Source organism: Balearica regulorum, chromosome 8 (genome assembly GCF_011004875.1).
Source record: "Balearica regulorum gibbericeps isolate bBalReg1 chromosome 8, bBalReg1.pri, whole genome shotgun sequence".
Taxonomy (NCBI): Eukaryota; Metazoa; Chordata; class Aves; order Gruiformes; family Gruidae; genus Balearica; species Balearica regulorum.
Window position 1 is genome coordinate 12,130,688 of NC_046191.1, and position 19,025 is coordinate 12,149,712.

The 19,025-nt window shown below is 64.4% G+C and overlaps 3 protein-coding genes across 8 annotated transcripts in view; all 3 read right to left on the reverse strand.

Moving 5' to 3' along the window:
- The window catches only part of IPO13 (importin 13), a 31,731-nt gene extending 27,772 nt beyond the window's left edge, over positions 1-3,959 (reverse strand). Inside the window, exon 1 of one of the 2 annotated variants that reach the window (XM_075759604.1) lies at positions 3,654-3,959. In XM_075759604.1, the coding sequence (XP_075615719.1) occupies positions 3,654-3,722 (69 nt within the window). In that variant the 5' untranslated portion in view covers positions 3,723-3,959. The remainder of the gene's footprint in view (positions 1-3,653) is intronic. The other variant, XM_075759601.1, reaches the window with a different exon arrangement.
- Positions 3,960-4,222: 263 nt separating this feature from the next.
- ARTN (artemin) lies at positions 4,223-10,459 on the reverse strand. Its single transcript, XM_075759616.1, has 4 exons — positions 9,340-10,459; positions 6,261-6,331; positions 5,939-6,128; positions 4,223-5,556 (listed from the first exon to the last, which is right to left on the reverse strand). Exons 1-4 carry the CDS (start codon positions 9,812-9,814, stop codon positions 5,120-5,122), a joined length of 1,173 nt encoding a protein of 390 aa, XP_075615731.1. The 5' UTR covers positions 9,815-10,459; the 3' UTR covers positions 4,223-5,119.
- Positions 10,460-13,614: 3,155 nt separating this feature from the next.
- The window catches only part of ST3GAL3 (ST3 beta-galactoside alpha-2,3-sialyltransferase 3), a 183,659-nt gene continuing 178,248 nt past the window's right edge, over positions 13,615-19,025 (reverse strand). For all 5 annotated transcript variants that reach the window (XM_075759621.1, XM_075759619.1, XM_075759618.1 and 2 more), the window contains 2 exons: positions 16,247-17,981; positions 13,615-15,206 (listed from right to left, as the gene is read on the reverse strand). In XM_075759621.1, coding sequence (XP_075615736.1) covers positions 17,892-17,981 — 90 coding nt within the window. In that variant the 3' untranslated portion in view covers positions 13,615-15,206; positions 16,247-17,891. The remainder of the gene's footprint in view (positions 15,207-16,246; positions 17,982-19,025) is intronic.

Consider the following 19,025-nt stretch of genomic DNA (forward strand, 5'->3'; position numbering starts at 1 on the left):
AGCGGTACACCAGAGACACGAGATGCCATTCCCCCATCCTGATGTATCCATAATTCTCTTGATCAGGTTTCCAAAGACAGGCAATAACCTTTTTCTGAAGAAAGCAGATGCTCTTGGGTTTCTCCTCCCCATCCTCCCGGGTGGAAGGCAGCCCCGGCAGCTGCCACATCCCCGAGGCTCAGCATCTCCGAGAAGCGGTGATCAAAGCCACCCCTCTCCCATCACAGTAGACTCCGGATGTCAGCTCCACGACACCCCGCCTACCCATCCTGCCAGAGAGGCTCTGTGCATTCATCAGGCATCTCCAGAGAGGCACACGGCAATCTGGAAGGCCTGAGATGCCAGACCGCTAATGTGCTAGGGAAAAGACGTCAATGAATATTACAAACACCCCAGAGGATGAGAGGCAGGCCAAGGGAGGAAAGACCTGGAAGGAGCGAGACAAAAAAAAAAAAGAGAGCGAGAGCAGGCACTTGGGAAATTCATGGAGGAATAGCACTGCCTTCTTTCTTATTTCAAAGAGGGGGATACTGCTAGGGCAGATTCAACTGCACTCAGAAGAGGTGAAGAGGGTCTCGCATTCCTGTTCTCCTCTCCAACACCGCAGCGTTAGGTGCTGCTACCATGACCTGGGGGAGACCAAAATGCAAGGCACAAGTCCTGCTTGTGCATTACTCCTCCGAGATGGACACAGCCAGCAGAGACCAAACGTCCACAATCCGTCTTCACCAGAGCAGGGTTCATACTGCAGCAGGAGCGTCACCTCCCCAGGGCAGCGTCACCCCATCACCAGGCTGTCAGTCACGCCGGAGACAGCCCTTGGGCACACAAAAGCGCACTCAGGTCACGAACCAGACTGCACCGTGTAGGCAAGGGGAGGCTGAGCACCCTTGCAGCCTGACGCCCTCGCTTGCCCAGCCTTCCCTTCCCTCCGACCCCTCCAACTGCAGAGCAGAGCCCCGCTCAGGAGCAGGCACAGGGGAAGCAGAGCCAGCCCAGAGCTGCCGGCTGCCCAGCAGGTCCACACGGCACGGCCATGCCAGCCTGCTTGAGCTGCGCCGAAGCCAGAGCGGCATCTAGGTCAGGCTTGGAAGCAAACAAAAAGCAGCCGAGCAGCCCTCAGTTGGAACTGGGGGATGCTGACACAGTAACCATACCACGACAGCTCAGCCCCAGAATGGCCCTGCTCCTTCCCTGTGTCACAGGAGAGCTCCCCATGGAAAAACGGAGCAAAAAATAGAGGGAGCAACTTTCAGATGGCTCCCGAAGTGCAGCACCTGAACCTGACCCCTCCTTAGGAAGAAAGGTAGCTGCCAGCTGGCAAAGGGCAGCGTGGGCCCAGCCTACGGCATCCGCACCCTCCTGCCTCCCTGCAACCACTGGTCACAGCTGGAGGGATCTAACCGGCTCTCTCTGGCACAGGTCACACTGGATAAACACAGCGATCATCCTCTTCAGCTACACGGGCACCCAGGGCCCTGCAAAACTGCGGGGGCATTTGCCCAGCCCACTGCATAATAAACAACAGTGGGGGTACAGAAGGGTCTTCCAGAGATGTGAATCCTCTCCATGAAAACCACTAGAAGAGCATGACAGGCATGGTCTCACCAGAGACTTCCTTGGCTACAACTGCCACACGTGATGACTTCCACTGCGGGTGACCTGGAGAGGCTCCTCACGCTGTTCCTAACCCCAGCACTTATCACTGACTCAGAGTGGAGTCAAACCCTGACTTTAATCAGTATTCAGTGTTATTAACAGAGCCATGCACAAAACCTGGCAAGCAGAAGAGCCCAGGCCAGCAGGAGCATCATTTATCTGCTGGCATCACCTCTGACAAAGCGGCTCTACCCACCTGCCTCCCACCAGCCCAGCCCCCAGCAAAGCCCACCTTTCCTTCGCTTTGTACCGGAACCAGCCCTCCCTTGAAGACAGACACAGGAGGGCTCCGAGCTGCTGAACCTCTCAGGTTTTTCTGATCCCACTCCACATTTCTTCCTCTGGGCAGGGACCGTGCTGCTGTCCCCAGCCACCAGCTCAGAGCCCCACCGTGGTCCTCAGCCGCACCTTCACAAGACACCACCGAGATGGCAAAGCCTGCGGAGACTGGGAGAAGCCGGGCAGGCTGGGGGAGGGGAGCCAAAGCATCCTAGAGGGCATCTTTGCCTTCCAGGCGGCAGGAGACTAAATGCAGAGCAGCGTGGCGAGGGTGAGCTGCCTCTCGGCACAGCCCCATCTCGCCCAGCCAGTGCCCTGGCACTGCCCACCCTTCCCGGGCAAGTGTGCGCTGTATTGTTGGTGCAAACAAAGGAGCGGTTTGTGTCTGCCAAAAAGAAAGGAAGTCGGAGGCAAAATCATCCAGCAGCCCTGGATATATGCAGATTAAGCTGCAGAAGGTTGCATTAATGTAGCATTTTCCAGACATCAGTTAATCCCCCCGGCCGTGCTCCGTCTCCCTAGCAGAGGTGGGCTGTCTCACCTGCGGCCACAAAGGCAACCAGTGCCCACTTACAAACCTGACATCCCTGACCCGACACCTTCCACGAGGCTGGGCAAGCTGCTGGAGAGGGACAGGTGCGAAACACAAGCCATGTGCCCACCAGCACGCCCGTGGGCATCGCTTTGGCAAGGAACTCAGTCTATTCTTATCGAGGAAAAATGAGGACGCTGGGATTCCCACTAGCTGTCTGGGGACCGAGCTGCAGCTCGATGGGCTGACGGTCTCCGAGCGGATGTCTGGCTACAGGGTGAGTGGAAGGGAGCAGCACTGTCTTGCTGTTTGCCCTTCAGGCATGCATCCTCTGCTGCCCTGCCCCCACCACCTCCAAGATGGCCCAAGAGACGGGTTTTGCTCAGCTGCCTCCTCCAGCGCTTGCTGGGGTGCCCAGCTCCATCTCCGTGATGAACCTCAGGTCACGCAGAGGCTGCTCGGAGCTCTTCCCAGCAGCGGCGTGATGCCGGCAGCCCTTGGTTTGCCATGGCCGTTCCCTGGATCCCAGGTTTCGGCAATCGCAACCTCGCTCCTCTTGCCCTGCAGCTGCTTAGGAGGACCTCGAGCATCAGCAGGAGCATGGGGGCTGGATCAGTCCAGGTTTAAGAGAGGCATCACCGGGCCATCTGCCCTCTGAAGGCTTTTCCCAACCGTAATTCCCAACAATTCAACAATTCCCAACAATTCCCAGCACCTGGCGAGACCCCGGGTGCCCTCCCTTCCCTGCCTGATGGAGACACTGATAACGTCGGGGGGCAACCAGGACTAGACCCGTAGGCTCTCCCCGCCCGGCGCTGCAACGCGGCGACCCAGAGGACGCCCGTCGGAGACACAACTCCTCCCTTCTGCTCCCATTTCTGCTACATCATTTTCCCTCCCCGGGCTGCCCCGGTGCACAGGACCCGGCGGCTCCACCTCCCGCGCCGCGCACCGGACCCCCCTGGGCGCGCAGGCGGGTCCCCGCCGCCCCCTCGGCGGGCAAGGCGGGCAGGACAGCGGGGATGCCGCCCCGCCGCCCTCCCCGGGCCCGGCACCGCCGAGCAGGTGCCCCCCGAGCCGCAGCCCCCGCACCCCCGCGGCAGCATCAGCATCCCGCGGACGCGTCCCCGCGCCCCGCCAACGCCGCGGGTGGGCTGCATGGGTTGGGGGGCGGCTCGCTCACCTTCTCCACGTTCTCCACGGTGAAGTCGAGGCCCTGCGGCGGCGGCGGCGCCTCCGCCCTCCGCTCCATGACTGCGGCGGCGCTTAGGAGGCGGCGGCGGCGGCGGGCGGGCGACAGCGGCGGCGCACGGGCAGCCGCATCGCGGCGGGACCCGCCTCCCCGCCCCGACGAGGGCGGCGGCACCGGCGCGGCGTGGCGCGGCGGCCAGCGGCGGTCGGGCCGGACGCCCCCCAAGGACGCCCCGAGCAGCACCGCCGCTCCGCTCTGCTCCGGCACCGCCTCGCCCCGCTGCCCCGCAGGCGCGGCCGGGCAGCCCGGGACCTGCCGCAGCGCCGCGCCGCACGCTGGGAGCCGTAGTCCCGGCCCACGCGCGTCCCCTACCGGGCACCGGCACCGAGCGCAGCCCTTGCTCCCCACGCGTGGGTGCGGGCAGTGCCGACAGGAGCCCCGCTCAGCACCGCTTGCTAGCCCACGGGTGTCAAACGCGCCGGGCACCCCCGTTCCCACGCCCTATCACGGGCACACGCAAGGGGTTGGACACGCAGCCCATCGCTTTATTGCTACAGGAAAAGGCGACTGTACAAAAATAGAGTTTATCCCTCAAATTTTACAAATAATAGAAAAAGGGGGCTGGGGGCACAGGGCACCGGGGCCGGGGCGCTGCCCAGGGCTTCACAGCAGCGCTGGGGTTAAATTACACCCGGCCTCCGGGAGCCCGAAGTCATAAATAGGAGCTGCCGCTCGAGAACAATAAATAAATAATTTAGAGTAATAAATAGTTTAGTGCCGCAGCACCGCGGGGGCAGCGGGGGGACCCTGCCATCCCCCTGGGAGCCGGGCAGGGGTCCCGGTGGGTGCCGGTGCCCCACCACTCTGCGGAGCACGGGGGGCTGCTGCCAGCCGGGGTGCAGGTCCCCCACCCCGCGCTGGTGCGGTTTGGCCCCGCTGCACCCCTGTCCCCGGAGACACCTCCTCCCTGCAGGGCGGCTCCGGTCACTGCCAGCCCCAGGGTGCCCGAGGGGACAGGGAGGTTTTGTCCCCTTTCTGTCCCCCTCCAAAGCTTGGGTGATGCTTGGCCCCAGCTCCCCTAAAGCAGGGGTGCAGGAGCACCAGTCCAGGCAGGGTGCAGGCAAGCCGGGCACTGTGGTGAACACCAGGCTGGCAGACCTCTGCGAGCAGTGAGGATGCTTTGTACCCCTTCCAGCTCCTCCCCAGGGCTGAGCCGAGGTGCACCCAGGCAGGACCCCGTGTAGCCGCTGGCACCAGCTCCTTGGCACTGAACAGGAAGGCGCTCGGACGCCCACCCCCCATCATGGCTCCATCTCTCCTCAGTCCCTTGTGGCCACATTAAACCAGGGGCACTGGCCTTTGCCAGACCCTTCCTCCGAGCACCAGTGCCACTGTGCGCAGCCAGCTGGGGGTCTGTTGGCGTGCATCGAGCCGGGACTGAGCTGGCGGCCCCCTCCTCAGCCAATGCAGCTGCACTCGGCTGCTGAGAGCTTCTCCACTGTCTGCCACGTATTCTGCACGTCCATGAAGGAGACAGCCTCGTAGCGGGTGGGCCGGCAGCAGGGGTGGCTGAGGACCCGCTCCTGTGGCCCCGGGGCGATGAGTTGCTGCCGCAGCAGGCTGCCCAGTGTCAGGTCGTAGTTGCTGCGTGCCCGGTGGCAGGACCCGCTGCAGTACTTGAAGAGCACAATCTCGTCTGAGTTGAAGCCCAGGCCCAGGTCGCGCACCTTCACCATCAGGTTGCGGATGTGACAGTTGCGCCCGCGGGCTCCCCGTGAGGGTTTCCGTGCCCCCTTCTTGGCTTTGCCGGTGCCCGGCGGTGAGCGCTCGGCACGCAGCAGCAGGTCCTCTGCCAGCTCCATGGTGCCTGGGCCACCCGTCGTCACGTTGTCCCCTGCACACAGAGGGGACGACACCATCAGACCCCATCCTGCACCCGCTGCCCTCCTGGGGCCCGCCTGTCCCCTGCTGTGACTTGCCGAACCCTCCTGACCACCCGCCACAGCGCTGTGTGCCCACTCATTGATGGGGGGGCACCTGGCCAAGCATCTTTCTGTCCCCAGGGCTCTGCAACCATCCCCAGCACAAGGCACAGGACCCCATGTATTCAGCCTTCCTATGTGACCCCCATGCACAGAGGCAGCCCCACACAAGCTGGAGCTCCCCACAGTGTCTTTCATCCCACCTGTGCCCCGCGCTCGTGCCCAGGATGGGGGTCCTATGCATGATGCTGGGCCCCCCCCCCCCCAGGGTGGCATCCCTGCCCCAACACGCACCGTACTGCTGGCTCCAGGCAGCGGCGAGCGGTACCTCCACGCTGTCCTCCACAGCCGGGCTGGCGGTGGCCATGCCCCGTGGCGTAGGGGCCGCGTCCAGCGTCTCGTTGCAGAGTGGCGTTCGCAGGGTGCCTGCAGCCAGCCCAGCCAGCAGCGAGAGGATGGCGAGGAGCCCCCACAGCATTCCCTCCTGTGACAACGCACAGCATAGCAGGTGAGTCCCGACCGGGGTCTCCACACCAGGGACGAGGCTCCATGAGCTCCATGATGGGGATGGGGACATTGGGTCCTGGCCATCGCGGCCAGCCAGGCCTGAGCTCACCTTGGGCTGCGGGTGCGTAGTGGGTCCTGCAGGTCTTGGCTCTGGTGGCCCCGCTCGCTGCTCCATGCTGGCTGCAAGTGCAGAGGTGGGGGTCAGCTCCCACGCAGAGGGGATGGGGTGGACATTGAGCTGGCCAGCTGGGAGCTGGAACACCTCTCCCCTGCCCCTGCCAAGCATGCCATCCCCTCCCTCGCCCCCCAGTACCCCAAAACACCTCCTACACCCTATGCATGACCCCCCCCTTGTCCTTTCTTGTATAGCCAGGCACCCTCACCACCCCATGCACCCCCTCTCAGCGATTTGGCAACCAGGGTGGCCCAACCTTCACCCAGCACCTCTCCTCAGGGGGATGCAGCCGCCTCCTTGCGCGAGTGGCCTGGGATGCCAGGCTGGGCCGCGAGGCAGCAGCTGGGGCTGGGAGTGCCGCGGGGGGGCCCCTTTCCCATGGCCCTTCCCTGGGAATGTTTTTCTTGCTTGCGGTGGGAGCCTGACCTTGGAAACTCCAAACCCATTAGTGCAGGGTCCCTGGGTGCAGCCACCCCCCGGTCCTGAGCTGTCTCCCCAGCCCCACCGCCTGCGCTGAGCTGGGACACGCAGCCCCAGTGCAGCCCAAGCAAGTGGGGCCACGAGGGGCAGATGGGCAGGCAGGTCCCATGGGGACCCAACACCACTGCTCTGCGTCTGCTCTCCTGATACACACAGGAAAACTTGGTCCCCACCGTCGAGCAGCCACTACAGTCTCAGGGGAGCAATGTCCCCCAGGAGGTGCAGGGGCAACTCCCAGTTTGCTGCCACGCGTTGTACCTCCTTCCCCAGCTTTCCTGGGGTGTGGGGAGGCCCCTGTGCCCCACTGTCCTAAGCCAGGATCCCCCCAGAGGTGGCTTCCAAGGGGACTTTAACCCTCTTTGGGTCTCTCCCTGTCTCTCAGGATGGGAGTGTCCCCTTGGAGCTCGGTGGCATCCTGCTGCAGGGAGTTCCACTGTCCCCTCCATGGCTTTGCCCCAGCATATCTCAGGTGTTTCCATGGCAAAGCTGGGATGGGACATGCTGAGGAGAGCACTCCTGGCCAAAAAATGAAGGGACATGGCTGGGCACCGCTGCGACAAGGAGACCAAATCAGTTCCCCCCAGCCCCCCAGCGTTTCAGGGCATGGTCCCCAAGTCCTGATTGCCGTATCTGATGCCATCCTGCACTGGCCACACCATGGCAAGGGGCTGTGATGGGCAGTGCCAGGCCCATGTGCTTCCTCTGGGGGCCGTGCACCGGGCAGGATGCGTCCCTGGTGCAGGCAGGGCTGGCACCGGGCCCCCCGGCCCCGCCAGCCGCCACAGCCTGGCCAAGCACAGCCCACGCAGCACGTTGCTCCCGTGGCGGCCCGTGGCCCCGTGCCAGCCACTGCCGCCAGGTCATGGTTTTCCCAGGCCGGCACCCCCGGAGGGGCCAGGAGAGGGTCCCCGCGCCCCGCGGGGAGGGGACGCGCCGCCCCCCGGTCTCCGCTCCCGCGGCCGGCCGCCCGGCTGCGGCCCCTCGGCCCCAGCATCCCGGAGGGACTGGACGGCACTGGACGGGACGGAACGGAACGGGATAGGATGGGATGGCACGGGACGGCGCAGCCGGTGCAATTCAGGCTTCTCCCGTCCGGCGGCAGCACGGCCCCGAGCTCTGCGGCGGGAGCGCTGCCGGCGGGGCGCCGGGCGAGGGCAGCCTCCCTTGGCCCCCGGGAGCCCCGGAGCCGGCCGTGTCAGTGTCTCTGCAGGCACGGAGACCCGTCCCCAGGCGCAGCTCCCCGAGCGCGCAGGACCGCAGCCCACGCAGGACCGCAGACCGCGCTGACCCCGCACCCTTGCTCAGCCCCTGTTTTCCCCCAGCGCGGACAGGGCTGAGCCAAGCTCCCGGGCACCCAACGGGGGTTGCCAGACCTGTACCCCCCCACGACAGACCCCCAGCTCCCGCATGGGGAGGATTTGCTGGGGTCCGCCCCTGCCACGGCTGCAAGAGCTCAGCTGGGCCATTAACAGGCGCAGGAGCCCTTTCCAGGGCCCGGATCAGGCCCATCCATGTGAGGACGTGCCACATGCGTCCCCCGCCCCGGGGGCTGAGCAGCAGCGTGCTGGGGTCACCCCACACCCACCCGTGCAGAGCTCTGGCGAGAGCCCCGCTGCCCACGTTGCGCACGGGGCGCTGGTGAGCGTGTGCCCCGTGGGCTGCACCAGGTCCCCGGGGGAGGCAGGAGCTGCTCTCGAAGTGCATCCACGCGGGGCCAGCGGGTGCCCCAGCCCCGGGGTGAGGGTCTCAGCACACGGAGGGGCTGCTTTTGGAAAGAGCCTGGACTGGGGCCTCACTCGCGCTGCTCGCTGTACCGGCCCCGCAGCCGCGGGTCCTGCCTGGCAGCTCGGGGGGTGATGCCCGGAGACCCCCCCGCGGGCACCTGCGGGCACCTGTGGAGCCGGCGGAGGCCCGGCATCCCACCGCGCTGCCCCTGGCAGGAGGAGTGGCGAGGGATCAGAAATCAACCCCACGTGTGACGCGGAGCTGGCACCTGCCCCGCAAAGCCGCGGGATGCCGAAGTCGGACACGTGGGGCACACGGGCGAGACCAAACTCGGCCCCAGCCCGGGGAAAGCAGAGCCGGTGGGCACTGGGCAGTGTCGGCCCGGGCACCACCCCCGGGGCTCTCCCTCGCCCACCGCCCGGGCAGCGACCTGCGCAAAGGGCCGGGCCGGGAGCCCAGGGAAGAGGCGGGTGAGACCGTCCCCGTGCCCCCCGGCACCCGCGGCGGGGTCCCGTCTCTCCCCGCCCGGGCAGGGAACCACGTCCCCGACGCTGCCCCGGGCGCTTCCCGTCGCCGGGCCGGGCTTGGCACCCCGGGAGCCGCCCGGCGGGGACCTGCCCGGGGGCGGCCCGAGCCCTCTCGCCGCCCCGCGGGTTTTGCCGGGGACGGGCGGCGAAGCGGCACCCACCCCCCCCCCCCCCCCCGCCCCCCGCCCCCCTCGTAGCCCCGGTCCGAGCCGCCGCCGAGGCCCGGCGCCGCCGGCAGGCTGGGGCGGACGCTGCCGCCCGCCGCCCCAGCCCGCACTCACCGTGCCCGCGGCGGGGACCATCCCCCGGGCCGCCGCGGCCCCGCATCGCCTCCTCTCCCCGCCGCCCCCCGCCGCCCGCCGCCGCCGCCGCGCCGGGGCGGGGCGCGGGCGGGGGCCAGCGCTGCCCCACCGGCACCGGCTCCCACCGCTGCTCCTGGCGCCGCTCCCGGTGCCGCTCCCGCTGCGCCTCGGGGTGCGGGTCCCGGTCCCGGTGCGCCTCGGGGTGCGGTGCTGGCGGCGGCGGGCGGGCGCGCAGTGCGGGGCAGCGGCGGCTCCATCCCGCTCCCGCCGCCGCCGCCGCGGGTGTCAAATTCCAGTCGCCGTCACCTGACCGGCGGGGCGGGCACCGGCACCGGGACCCCGAGCCGCATCGGCACCAGGATCCCGACCCGCACAGCACCCCGACCCGCACCGCACCGGCACCGGGACTCCGACCCGCACCGGCACCGGGACCGCCCCGGGACCAGGACAGCATCGGGATCCCGCCATCAGCAGGAGCCGCAGCCCGACCCGCATCAGCACCGGCTCCGCGCCGGGACCCGCACCGCCGCCGAGCTCCCGCGGAGACTCGCACCCCGCCGGGAACGGCACCGGACCCGCGGCAGCACCCGATCCCCGCCACCGCCACCTGCCCGGACAGCCAGCCCCCGGGCCGGCGGACACCTCTCTGCACCGCCGGGCAGGCGGCCGGGCAGACGGACGCGCAGCGTGGACGGACGGATGCCCCCCGAGCGGGACTCCCTGCCCGGCCAGCCCGGTCACAGCGCCGGCAGGACGGACACACAGAAACTCCCGGGGACGAGTTCAGCCCCTTCCCGGAGCGCTCCGGGAGCAGAGCCCCGCGGGGGACGCCTTGCACACAGCGGGCCGCCCGGGCCCCGAGGGGACCCACGGGGACGGGTTTGGGGGGGCAGGGCGGGGGCCATCCCGGCAGCGCCTGGGCTGCGGCGGGGCTGGCCGGCGTCCCACGCACCCCGAGCCACCGCGGGCCACCGGTGTGCCTGGCGTTCACGTCCGGCCTCGCCGGAGGAGGAGTCCGGCCTCCCTGCCCTGCCTCCCAGCCCGCCCGCGCCCCGCGGCCACGGCCCACGGGCGCCCCGCGGCCAGGTCCACCCCAGCGGGGCCATCCGCCGCCGGGCTCCTTACCTCCGCCGTCTCCCTGCCTCCCTCCGCCGGGGCCGTCGCAGGCCCCGGGGACATGGGGGCCGGCTGGCGAACCGAGCCGAGCCCGTGCGAGTCCTTACGTCACCGCCCAGGGCCCTCCACGTCCATCCCGGGGCTCTCGAGTGCTCCTTGCAAACGTGCCAAATCCCAGGGCCGCCTCCGCTCGGCCCGGCTTCACACGTGCTCCCCTGGCCGGAGCCGGCCGCCGGGGCAGAGCCCAGGCCGGGCAAACCCCCCGGGGCCGGTCCTCATGGCCCGCCGGCCCCTCGGGCCCAGCCTGCGGCGGGGTCCGGAGGGGTCCCGGCGGGCTGTGCACCCCGGGATGCTGCCTGCCGTGTCATCTGCCCCGGCAGCACTTCACCGCCTTGGTGCAACCTCCCCGGGCTTATATAACTCCCCGGCTGGAGCGGGGCCAGCGGCTCGATCGCTGGCTGTGCCGCGGCTGCACGCCGGCCCTGGGGCACCCTGGGGCACCCGTGGGGTCTGCCCCGGCACCGGGGCCCCCCGCGTGGCGTTAACTGCTTCCCCGCCGCACGGCAGTCCGGACCCCACAGCCCTGTGATGGGGAGTGCTGGCCGGTGTGTGTGAGCCACCGGCAGAGCCGGCCGCCTCGTCTTGTCTCATCTCGTCGGATTATCCGGCACAGGGATGACAACTCCTGCGTCCCTCCTGCGGCATCACCTGCCAGGGAATGTGCTGACACAGGCGGCATCGGCTAAGCTGTCCCCACCACCGCTAGCAGGGACGGTGGAGGTGGCATGCAGCCCAGAGCCACTGCCCCTGCCCCGGCTTGACACCAAGTGGCCCCAGTACCCCCCTGCTCCCAGCACAAGCCTGTGGCTGGGCATGGCCCTAGGTCTCCTTGTGGCACTGTGTGGGGCTTCACTGGGGCTGCACTGCCCCACGGCTGTGGCCTGGGGCTGCTCCCATCTGTGATGCCCGCATTGGAGCTGGCAGAGGTGATGCCCTGGATGCCTTGGCCCAGCAGAGGTTTGGAGGCCCAGGAGCACCTCTGGTGTGGGGGATCAGCCAGGGGCAGGGGACGGAGGACAGGGATCAGGATCCTCCGCTTTGCAGGGCTGCAGACTAACAGAGCTGCCTGCTTGGAAAGTTTCTGCGTGAGCGGCACGTTCTGCCCCAGGTTGCCTGGTCGTCCCCATGGGGCTGGGACTGGCCACAGCCCTGCCCATGCAGGGGCTGCCCAGGAGGGGAAGGCTGCCTCCCCCACGGACAGCGCTCTGGGCTTGGAGACAGCCCCAGGTGCTCGCTCACCCCACAGGGGTGCCCTATCCCCTCCCACCTTCCCTGTGAGTTGGGCTGGTCCCCTCATGTCCCCAGAGCACAGCCAGGAGCTGCTGTGGACAGGGGGGCTGTGTGGGGCATGGCACAGGGGGATATCTTGGGGGATTCCATACAAGTGGGCCCATGGTGTCCCCGTTCCTGTGAAAGGGGTGGCTTGTGCAAAGCCTGGCCTCTGGCCTCTCCTGGGGTGCCCCCTTTGTGGAACCCCCAGAAACTTGGGGGCCCTGGTTCCCTCCCCTGCCCCTGGCCCTTGTACCGGGAGATGTGACCCTGCTGCTGCCATCAGCTCGGGACGGTCATGTCCCACCAGTGGCATCTCATCCCTCTCTCCCTGAGATCACGGTGGCAGGAGGTGGCACATCCCAGCACTGTGCCTGAATCCAGGCACTGCTCTCTCCCCTTGGGCTCCCACGAGCATCAGCTCTGCCTTGGGGAGTGCTGAGTGTGGGCTGGGCCCCACAGGGTGCCGGGGTGCAGAGCAGGGTCCCTGGCCCCATGGGTCTCCAGCCAGATGGGTGAGCTGCTCCCTGGCTGCTGCTGGCAGTAGTTGGTTTGGTGCCTCCCAAGGCACCCTCAGGGCTGGGGTGTCCCCGTGTCCCTTGTCTGGTCTGGAATGAGCCCTGCGGGGCCAGGGCCCGCTGTGACATCTGTCCCCAAAGGTGCCATCCTTGCGTGAGGCGGGATGGGGGCGACGCGGTCCAGCCAGATGGCAGGACTGAGCATGCCATAGCTGTTGCCATGTCCATGCGAGACCATGGCTCAGTGTGACAAAACACACGTGGGGGAGAGCTGTGATGCAGATGAACTGACTGGCTGCATCGTCCCCATCTCAGTGCTGATGTGGCTCCTTTGGGGACACCTGCTCCAGAACAAGTGTCCTTGTCTCCACTGACTTCAACCCCCACAGGCTGTCCCTGTGTGCCCCGCTCCCAGGCTCTGCTCTTTCCCCCTCCACAGCCCTCCCAAGGTCAGGACGGGGCACAGGGATCCCCCCGGGGCTGGCCCAGCCTGATGGCAGCAGTGGCTCTGCTCCTTAAGGGCCAGGAAGAGAGGAGGGCAGGAAGGAGGATTTGAGCAGCTCCAGCATCTCCTTTCTGGAAAGGATCTGCACACACTGGGGAGGACTGAGCAGTAGCCTCAGCGGTGTCCCGTCGGACAGGAAGGCACCTCTTGTGTTTAGGGAGCTGGCAGGTCTGGCAGACCTGTCACCCACCTGGAATCAGCCACCCCGTTCGCCCAGGCGACCGGACTGTCCCCGACTCATCCCGCGGCTTTGGAAGCCCCGCAGCATCGCCAGGGTTTGCTGCAGGGGTTACGCTCCTCCCGCTGGGACCTGGCAGGTGTCGGGAGCTGGTCACGGCCTCAGCCCCCAGCTTCCTAAACCGCTTCCTTCCTGGACGCTGTGGCGAGAAGGTCACTTGGCTGGACACCTGCCTCTGTGGGAGCAGCACCCAGCCTAGTTATTGCTCTGATCCTTGGCGGGAAGCCACCCTGCTGGAAGGGAGTCCCCAAGAGAGCAGGCAGTCTCTGGCAGCCCGTCCCGATCCCTCTGCCCCCCAACATGACATGCACCCAACCCGTGAGCCCCTCTCCCACCCCTCAGGTCACCTGCAAGGAGGAGCACAGCCCTCTCCTGTCCCCAGCGCCAGGCCAGTGGCATCGGCCAGCTGCAGCTCCCAGCAGCTGCCTCCGGGTTACTGTGCTGGAGGAGTCAGCAGTGAAACCAGGCTGGGGACAGCCCGAGCAGGGGAATCCCTCTGCCTCCCCTAAAAAAAGGCCAAAGGCAGCAGAAGAAAGAGGCCAGCCAAGCTTGTTTGATAGCTTTATTGCTTCTCTGATATGACTGAATTGATGTGACATAAGCTGGCTTGGAGGAGCCTGCAAGACTCTTGCCCTCCCTGCCTAGAGGGGAAATTAAAAAAAAAAAATTGCAGAAACTAAAACTAATTTTAAAAACTCATTGAGTTTTTGCATCTCAGCTTGGTACAGTACCGGCGAGCGCACTGGCCTTTGGAGCGAGTCCCCGTGTGAGGAGCCGGTACCCAGAGGAGCTGGGTAGTGGCCCACGCTGCCTGCACCAAAGGACACCTCTCTAATACTGCCATGCACGCTTGGACCGATGGCACGTACCGTGCTGGTGCTGCTGGAGCTCGGCGTGGCGCTTGCATCCCTACCAGGCAGCCTGGAAGCCCTTGCCCGTCCCCAGTGCTGCCCGTCCCCAGCCTGCCTACCCATTTGATACAGCCAGCCAGCCAGCCCTGTCCTGACACCTTCCCATCTCCCACCAGTGCCCACACAGAGGGGTAAAGCAGCACGGTGGGGCAGGGCCTCCCCACTGCCCCCTCCCAGGAAAAGGAGATGCTGGAAGCCCCGAGATGCTGGGCTGAAGGATGCTGGGCTGCAGAGGATCCCGCTGCTGCCTTGTGCTCCTTGGTGGTGGTGCCTCTGTTTGGCATGTGTGAGCCTGAGGCCACAGCATGGCCAGCCCCAATGGCATGAGCTGGTGGAGGGGGTCTGACGCTGGGGTGGTGGGCACCGGGGAGGGCTGTACACCACAAATGCACAAGCTGCCCGTGCTCACAGTGCGGTCAGCACAGCAGCAGCTCCCCAGCAGCTCCTCTGCCCCAGAGCAGTGTGTGCTGGCTGGCCTGCGGCTCCCCAGACCTGCTCTCTGCACCAACTGGAGCAAAACCCCACTGTGGGAGCTGGCTCCCCAGCCTCCCCGCACTTCCCCTGCCTCTCTCTAGGCAGGTTCCCTGCCACTCGAGTGGCCTTTCTGCACTGCACCGCACCGCAGCGCGTCAGAGGCACCAGGCAACCCCGCTCTATATTTAGGCTGTGGAGAATTCCCCTGGGCTCTCCCTTCCGAGCTGAAAAGGTGAGTCACTGCGAGGGAGAGGCCAAGACTCACATCCGTCCCACTGACCCTGCTCTGACCCGCGCACTGCTCCGAGCTGGCAGGACTGCAGCGTTTTGGAGGGCGGGAGGTGGCTGCAGGTGCACGCAGGGAGGCAGCCAAAGGAACAGCATCCAGGAGCGAAACCCAGCGCCGCACACTGTCCCTGGGGCTGGGGTGTGCACCCCCAGAACCCGGCCATAGGTTGCTCTGTGGGTGTGTTTGCCCCACCAACATCAAATGGGACAATGAGTTACAGGGGAGCCTTTGGCCCTCAAACACCTCCCCATCATCTTTCCTTCTACCTGCAGGTGGTCCTGACCCACCACGGTCACCCTGGGCCATGCACTCATCTAGTCAGTCTGGGCACTTCTGCCTGGAGTCTCCCACCAAGGTGGAGGGAAGGGCTTGGAGTCACCTCCTTGGCCTGCACGGACAGCTTCCCATCAGGACCTGTCCCTGACTGTGGTGGGGAGCTGGGATGCCAGGGAAAGCATAGCAGGGGCTGTGCTCCCTCTGTGGACTTGGAGCCAGTGAACTGGAAGATAAAGGTGCCTCGTAGCTTTGTAGTGCTCAATAAAATGGACTAAATCGAATTAATGCCATCACAAGCCTCTATAGGGGAGTGGAGAGGAGCCCAGCATGGACACTGAAGGCTCTTCAGCCCCCTCTTCTTCCTCCTGGTTGCAGCCACCAGTTCTCTGGCATCTCAGCTCACTGTAGCATATGGATGTGGCCCACCACTGCTCCAGGGCTCTCATAGCAGCTGGTTAAAGACCCAGTTCAAGCCCACCCTTCCCCAGCCACAACCTTGGCCAAGTCCAGCCCAGGCACCGCCACCGTGGCAAGGTGGCAAGCCTATGGCTGATGGTCCCAGGTCCAGGCTGACACACAGAAACTGCAAAGGGACCGTTGGCAAGAGCCATGGAAATCCAGTCCCTCAAGCTCCTTGAGCGTGAAAAACAAATTAGGGGGGAAGAGTCAAACGAGTATCTGCCACAGCATATGCCAAAAACCTGCTGGAAACCTTACAGAGCATCCTGGGGGGAGGCGCTGCCCAGGCAAACATGTACTGAAGGGGAGCAGGGACCACCGGGCTGGGAGCCAGAGGGACAGGGGAAGGGACACAGGAAGGGGAAAGGGAAGGGAGAACCTCCCAGCATGTGTCTTCTGCAGCCTGGAAGAGGCAGAATCTTTGAGCTGCTCCCAGACTACAAGGCAAGCAGCAGCCGTGATCAGAAGCTGGACAGGACTTGCCCCTGAGCGAGCTCCTTGGCTATGGATGTGCCACGCAGGAGATGCTCCTGAGGGGCACATCCCACAATGGTCTGTGGGCAGCACCCAGCACCATGTCCTGAGAGCTGCCTCTGCCTGCAGCCTGGTCTCAAACCATTCCGTACAGTTTGCTCCTCTACCCCACGCCTGGGTCATTGCCTGCCCCTCCCGCACGTCCCCTCTGGGCTGTCAGCCCTGGAGCCACAGCCCCCTGCAGTCAGCAGGAGCAGAGGTAACCCAGGGGAGCTATGCGAGCCCTGCTCTGAGCACCCCTTGTCCATGTTAGGGCCACGCTCTCCCTTCAGCTCAGAGCAAGGCAGACTGCAATCCTTGGGCTACGTCAGATGCAGCGCCAGGCCCATGAGCCCAGCCAGCATCCCTCTGGGATCTCCTCTCCACTGACCCCGCTGGCTGGCTGCACACCGGTGCCTCGACACACCGGGACTCGGGTCGGGACAGTGCCCACGGGCGCAGCCCAGCCTGCTCCAGGCTAGGAGAGCGTGAGAGCCGATTTCCACCTGTAACCATTCCCCTGCAATCCCCCTTCTGCCCATGCTCTCCAGGTGGATGAGACCACCCTGCTGTCCTCGCACTCGGCCACGTTGCTCAGCTTATTCCAGCTCCTCTGAAATACATATACAAATCAAATGTGCAAATACTGCGTCTCGGGACCAAGACGGCAAAGGAAGGGACGTGCTCCTGAGAGCAGGAGGAGCAGCAGTGCTAGAGCAGCACGGGAGGAGCTTGGAAATGAAGTGAGCAGGGGCCGAGCAGAGGGTGAGGGTTCCCAGCAGGCCCCCACCCGTGCCAGCAGGCTCCATCATCACTGAGGTCACATGTCACTTAAATAGGGAACACGATTGAGTCTGGAACGTAAAACAAACATCTTCGGCAGCCTGCTCTGAAACTGTAAAGCTTCAGATCTCTGCGCAAGATCTGACCTCCTTCCAAAGAACAAATTACTCCTCTCCCACATAAAAATAAAGTGAGATGCTGTCCAGAAACAGTGACACCAATCTGCACGGACTCCACGGGGACTCTGCACAGCAGGCACAAACCAAGAGGCCTGAAAGCCTTGAGCACAACGAGGCGGGTTCCTCAGTGCTGTGACAGGCAGGAAGGTGGGGAGGGTCTGCTGCAGGCAGAGAAAGCCACCGGCTCCCTGCTCCACCTTGGGGTCAGGGCAGAGGCAGAGCAGGGCAAACAGCTATGGAAAACTCAGCCAAGTACGTGGCTGCTGCCGCTGCCTCTATGCAGGAAGCAAGGAAAAGTGCAGAAAAACAAACCCATGCTCATCTCCAACCAGAAGCTCCAAGTGGAGAAGGAGGGAAAGCCATTATTCTCCCTTTGAATTATAGCAGCACCAACACCACCAAAGTTTTGGACGGATTTGTTTTCCTGGGGAAAGGTCTGAGGCCGGTGATGACACAGATGGATCATGGAGAGGCTGGGCTTTTTGCAGGGCTGTGCACAAACAGACTGTGCCTTGCACCTTGGTATTTCTAGTATGATTCCAGCAGAGTGTCTTTTAAAAAATAATACTTTGTACATTCAGGCATTGCTGCCTCGGGGCAGCGTCACCTCCCATTTGGCACAAATCGTTTTATTCACAAACCTTTCTTCTCTCTCCTGAGTCTTTCCTGTTTAATTCAGGACACAGAAGATCTGTCTGCGATGCAGAGTTCAAGAATGGCCCACTCAGCCCCTTGCCCACCTCCTGCCAGCTCTGGGCCCTGGAGGCAGCAGACGCAACCCTCATGCAGACTGGCAATACGAGAGGGTCTTCCCAGAGCACCTGGGTGTCTCTGTGTGTCTTCAGTGAGGTGGGATTCTTGCGGGGGGGCTGCCAGTGCCTGCTCCCAGAGCTGCAGTGTGCATCTTCGTCTCCTCCCTTGGAGGCAGTGGCTGCAGCCACTCAGATCCCACTGGTTAGGTCAGTGATGACTCGGGCTTTCACCAGCTTCCGCAGGAACTCCTTCTCCCGCTGGATATTGTGCGTCCAGGACTGGAAGGAAATGGGAAAGACAGGAGGTCAGCAGCTATCCTGGCCAAGCGTGCTCCCATTCCCCACACTGCGAGAGACTCCAGCTGGGGCAGGGCAGTGGCTTCTGCCAAGGAGACAGACCCCACTGTGGACCAGAAGAGCCCTCACAGACCAAGGGCCTTCTCTTATCTAAAGCCAATACAGCCAGCAGGGTCAGACCTGGGTACCTGAGGTAGGAGGTCTCCCAGGGGGCTGGGTGAAGATTTTTTTGGCATGGTGAGACCTGGGCAACGCAGGTATCTTGGGCAGATGTAGGTGGTTACAGTGCCCTCCCAGCCATGGCACAAAAGAGTCCAACGGTGCATCATTAACGATGATGTGTGCCGGGGAACAGAGCTGGCAGAGAACACGGTGGCAGGACATGTTGTACCCACATACAGCTCCCTGCCAAGGGAGGTCTCTGGGGAATGCATGTGGGTACATGCAGCTGAAAAGCCCCAAGACCAGCCCCATAAAGGCTGGCTCTTGCCTCTGCTAGCCCTGTCAAGAGGAAATCACACGCTACAGGTTACACTAATAGAATGTGAAGGGTGAAATGGTCACATCTCCCAGCCAGGCACTTCAGAGCTCTAATTGCGATAGCTGGTGTCAGCCCACCCAGATGTGTTCCCTGCAGCAGGCGTTAGCTGCGATCAGAGCATCTGCCATCACCCCCCTGTGCTGGTACTATTAAAGCACTTAATGAAAGCAGTAAGTGGTTTGTCCCCTGGGGAGACCAAGGCAGAGAAGGGAAAAGAAACTTTCCCCAAAATCTCCCAACGGGACAAGAATCCCAGTAAATTGATCCAGGTCTGCAGCACAGTGCTCTGGCCAGCAGGTAATCTGAGCTCTAAATATGATCTGGACCATGATAAAATCACTCTGCAGGAGCCTCCCTGAAATGACATCAACTGACAAAGCACCAGCCCAACGAGCCCTCTGAGGGTGCTTTGTCATAGGTATCTAAACCCAGTTTACCCGCTGCAAAACCCTGGGCACCTGCCTGCAAAGCACTGGTTGCATCCA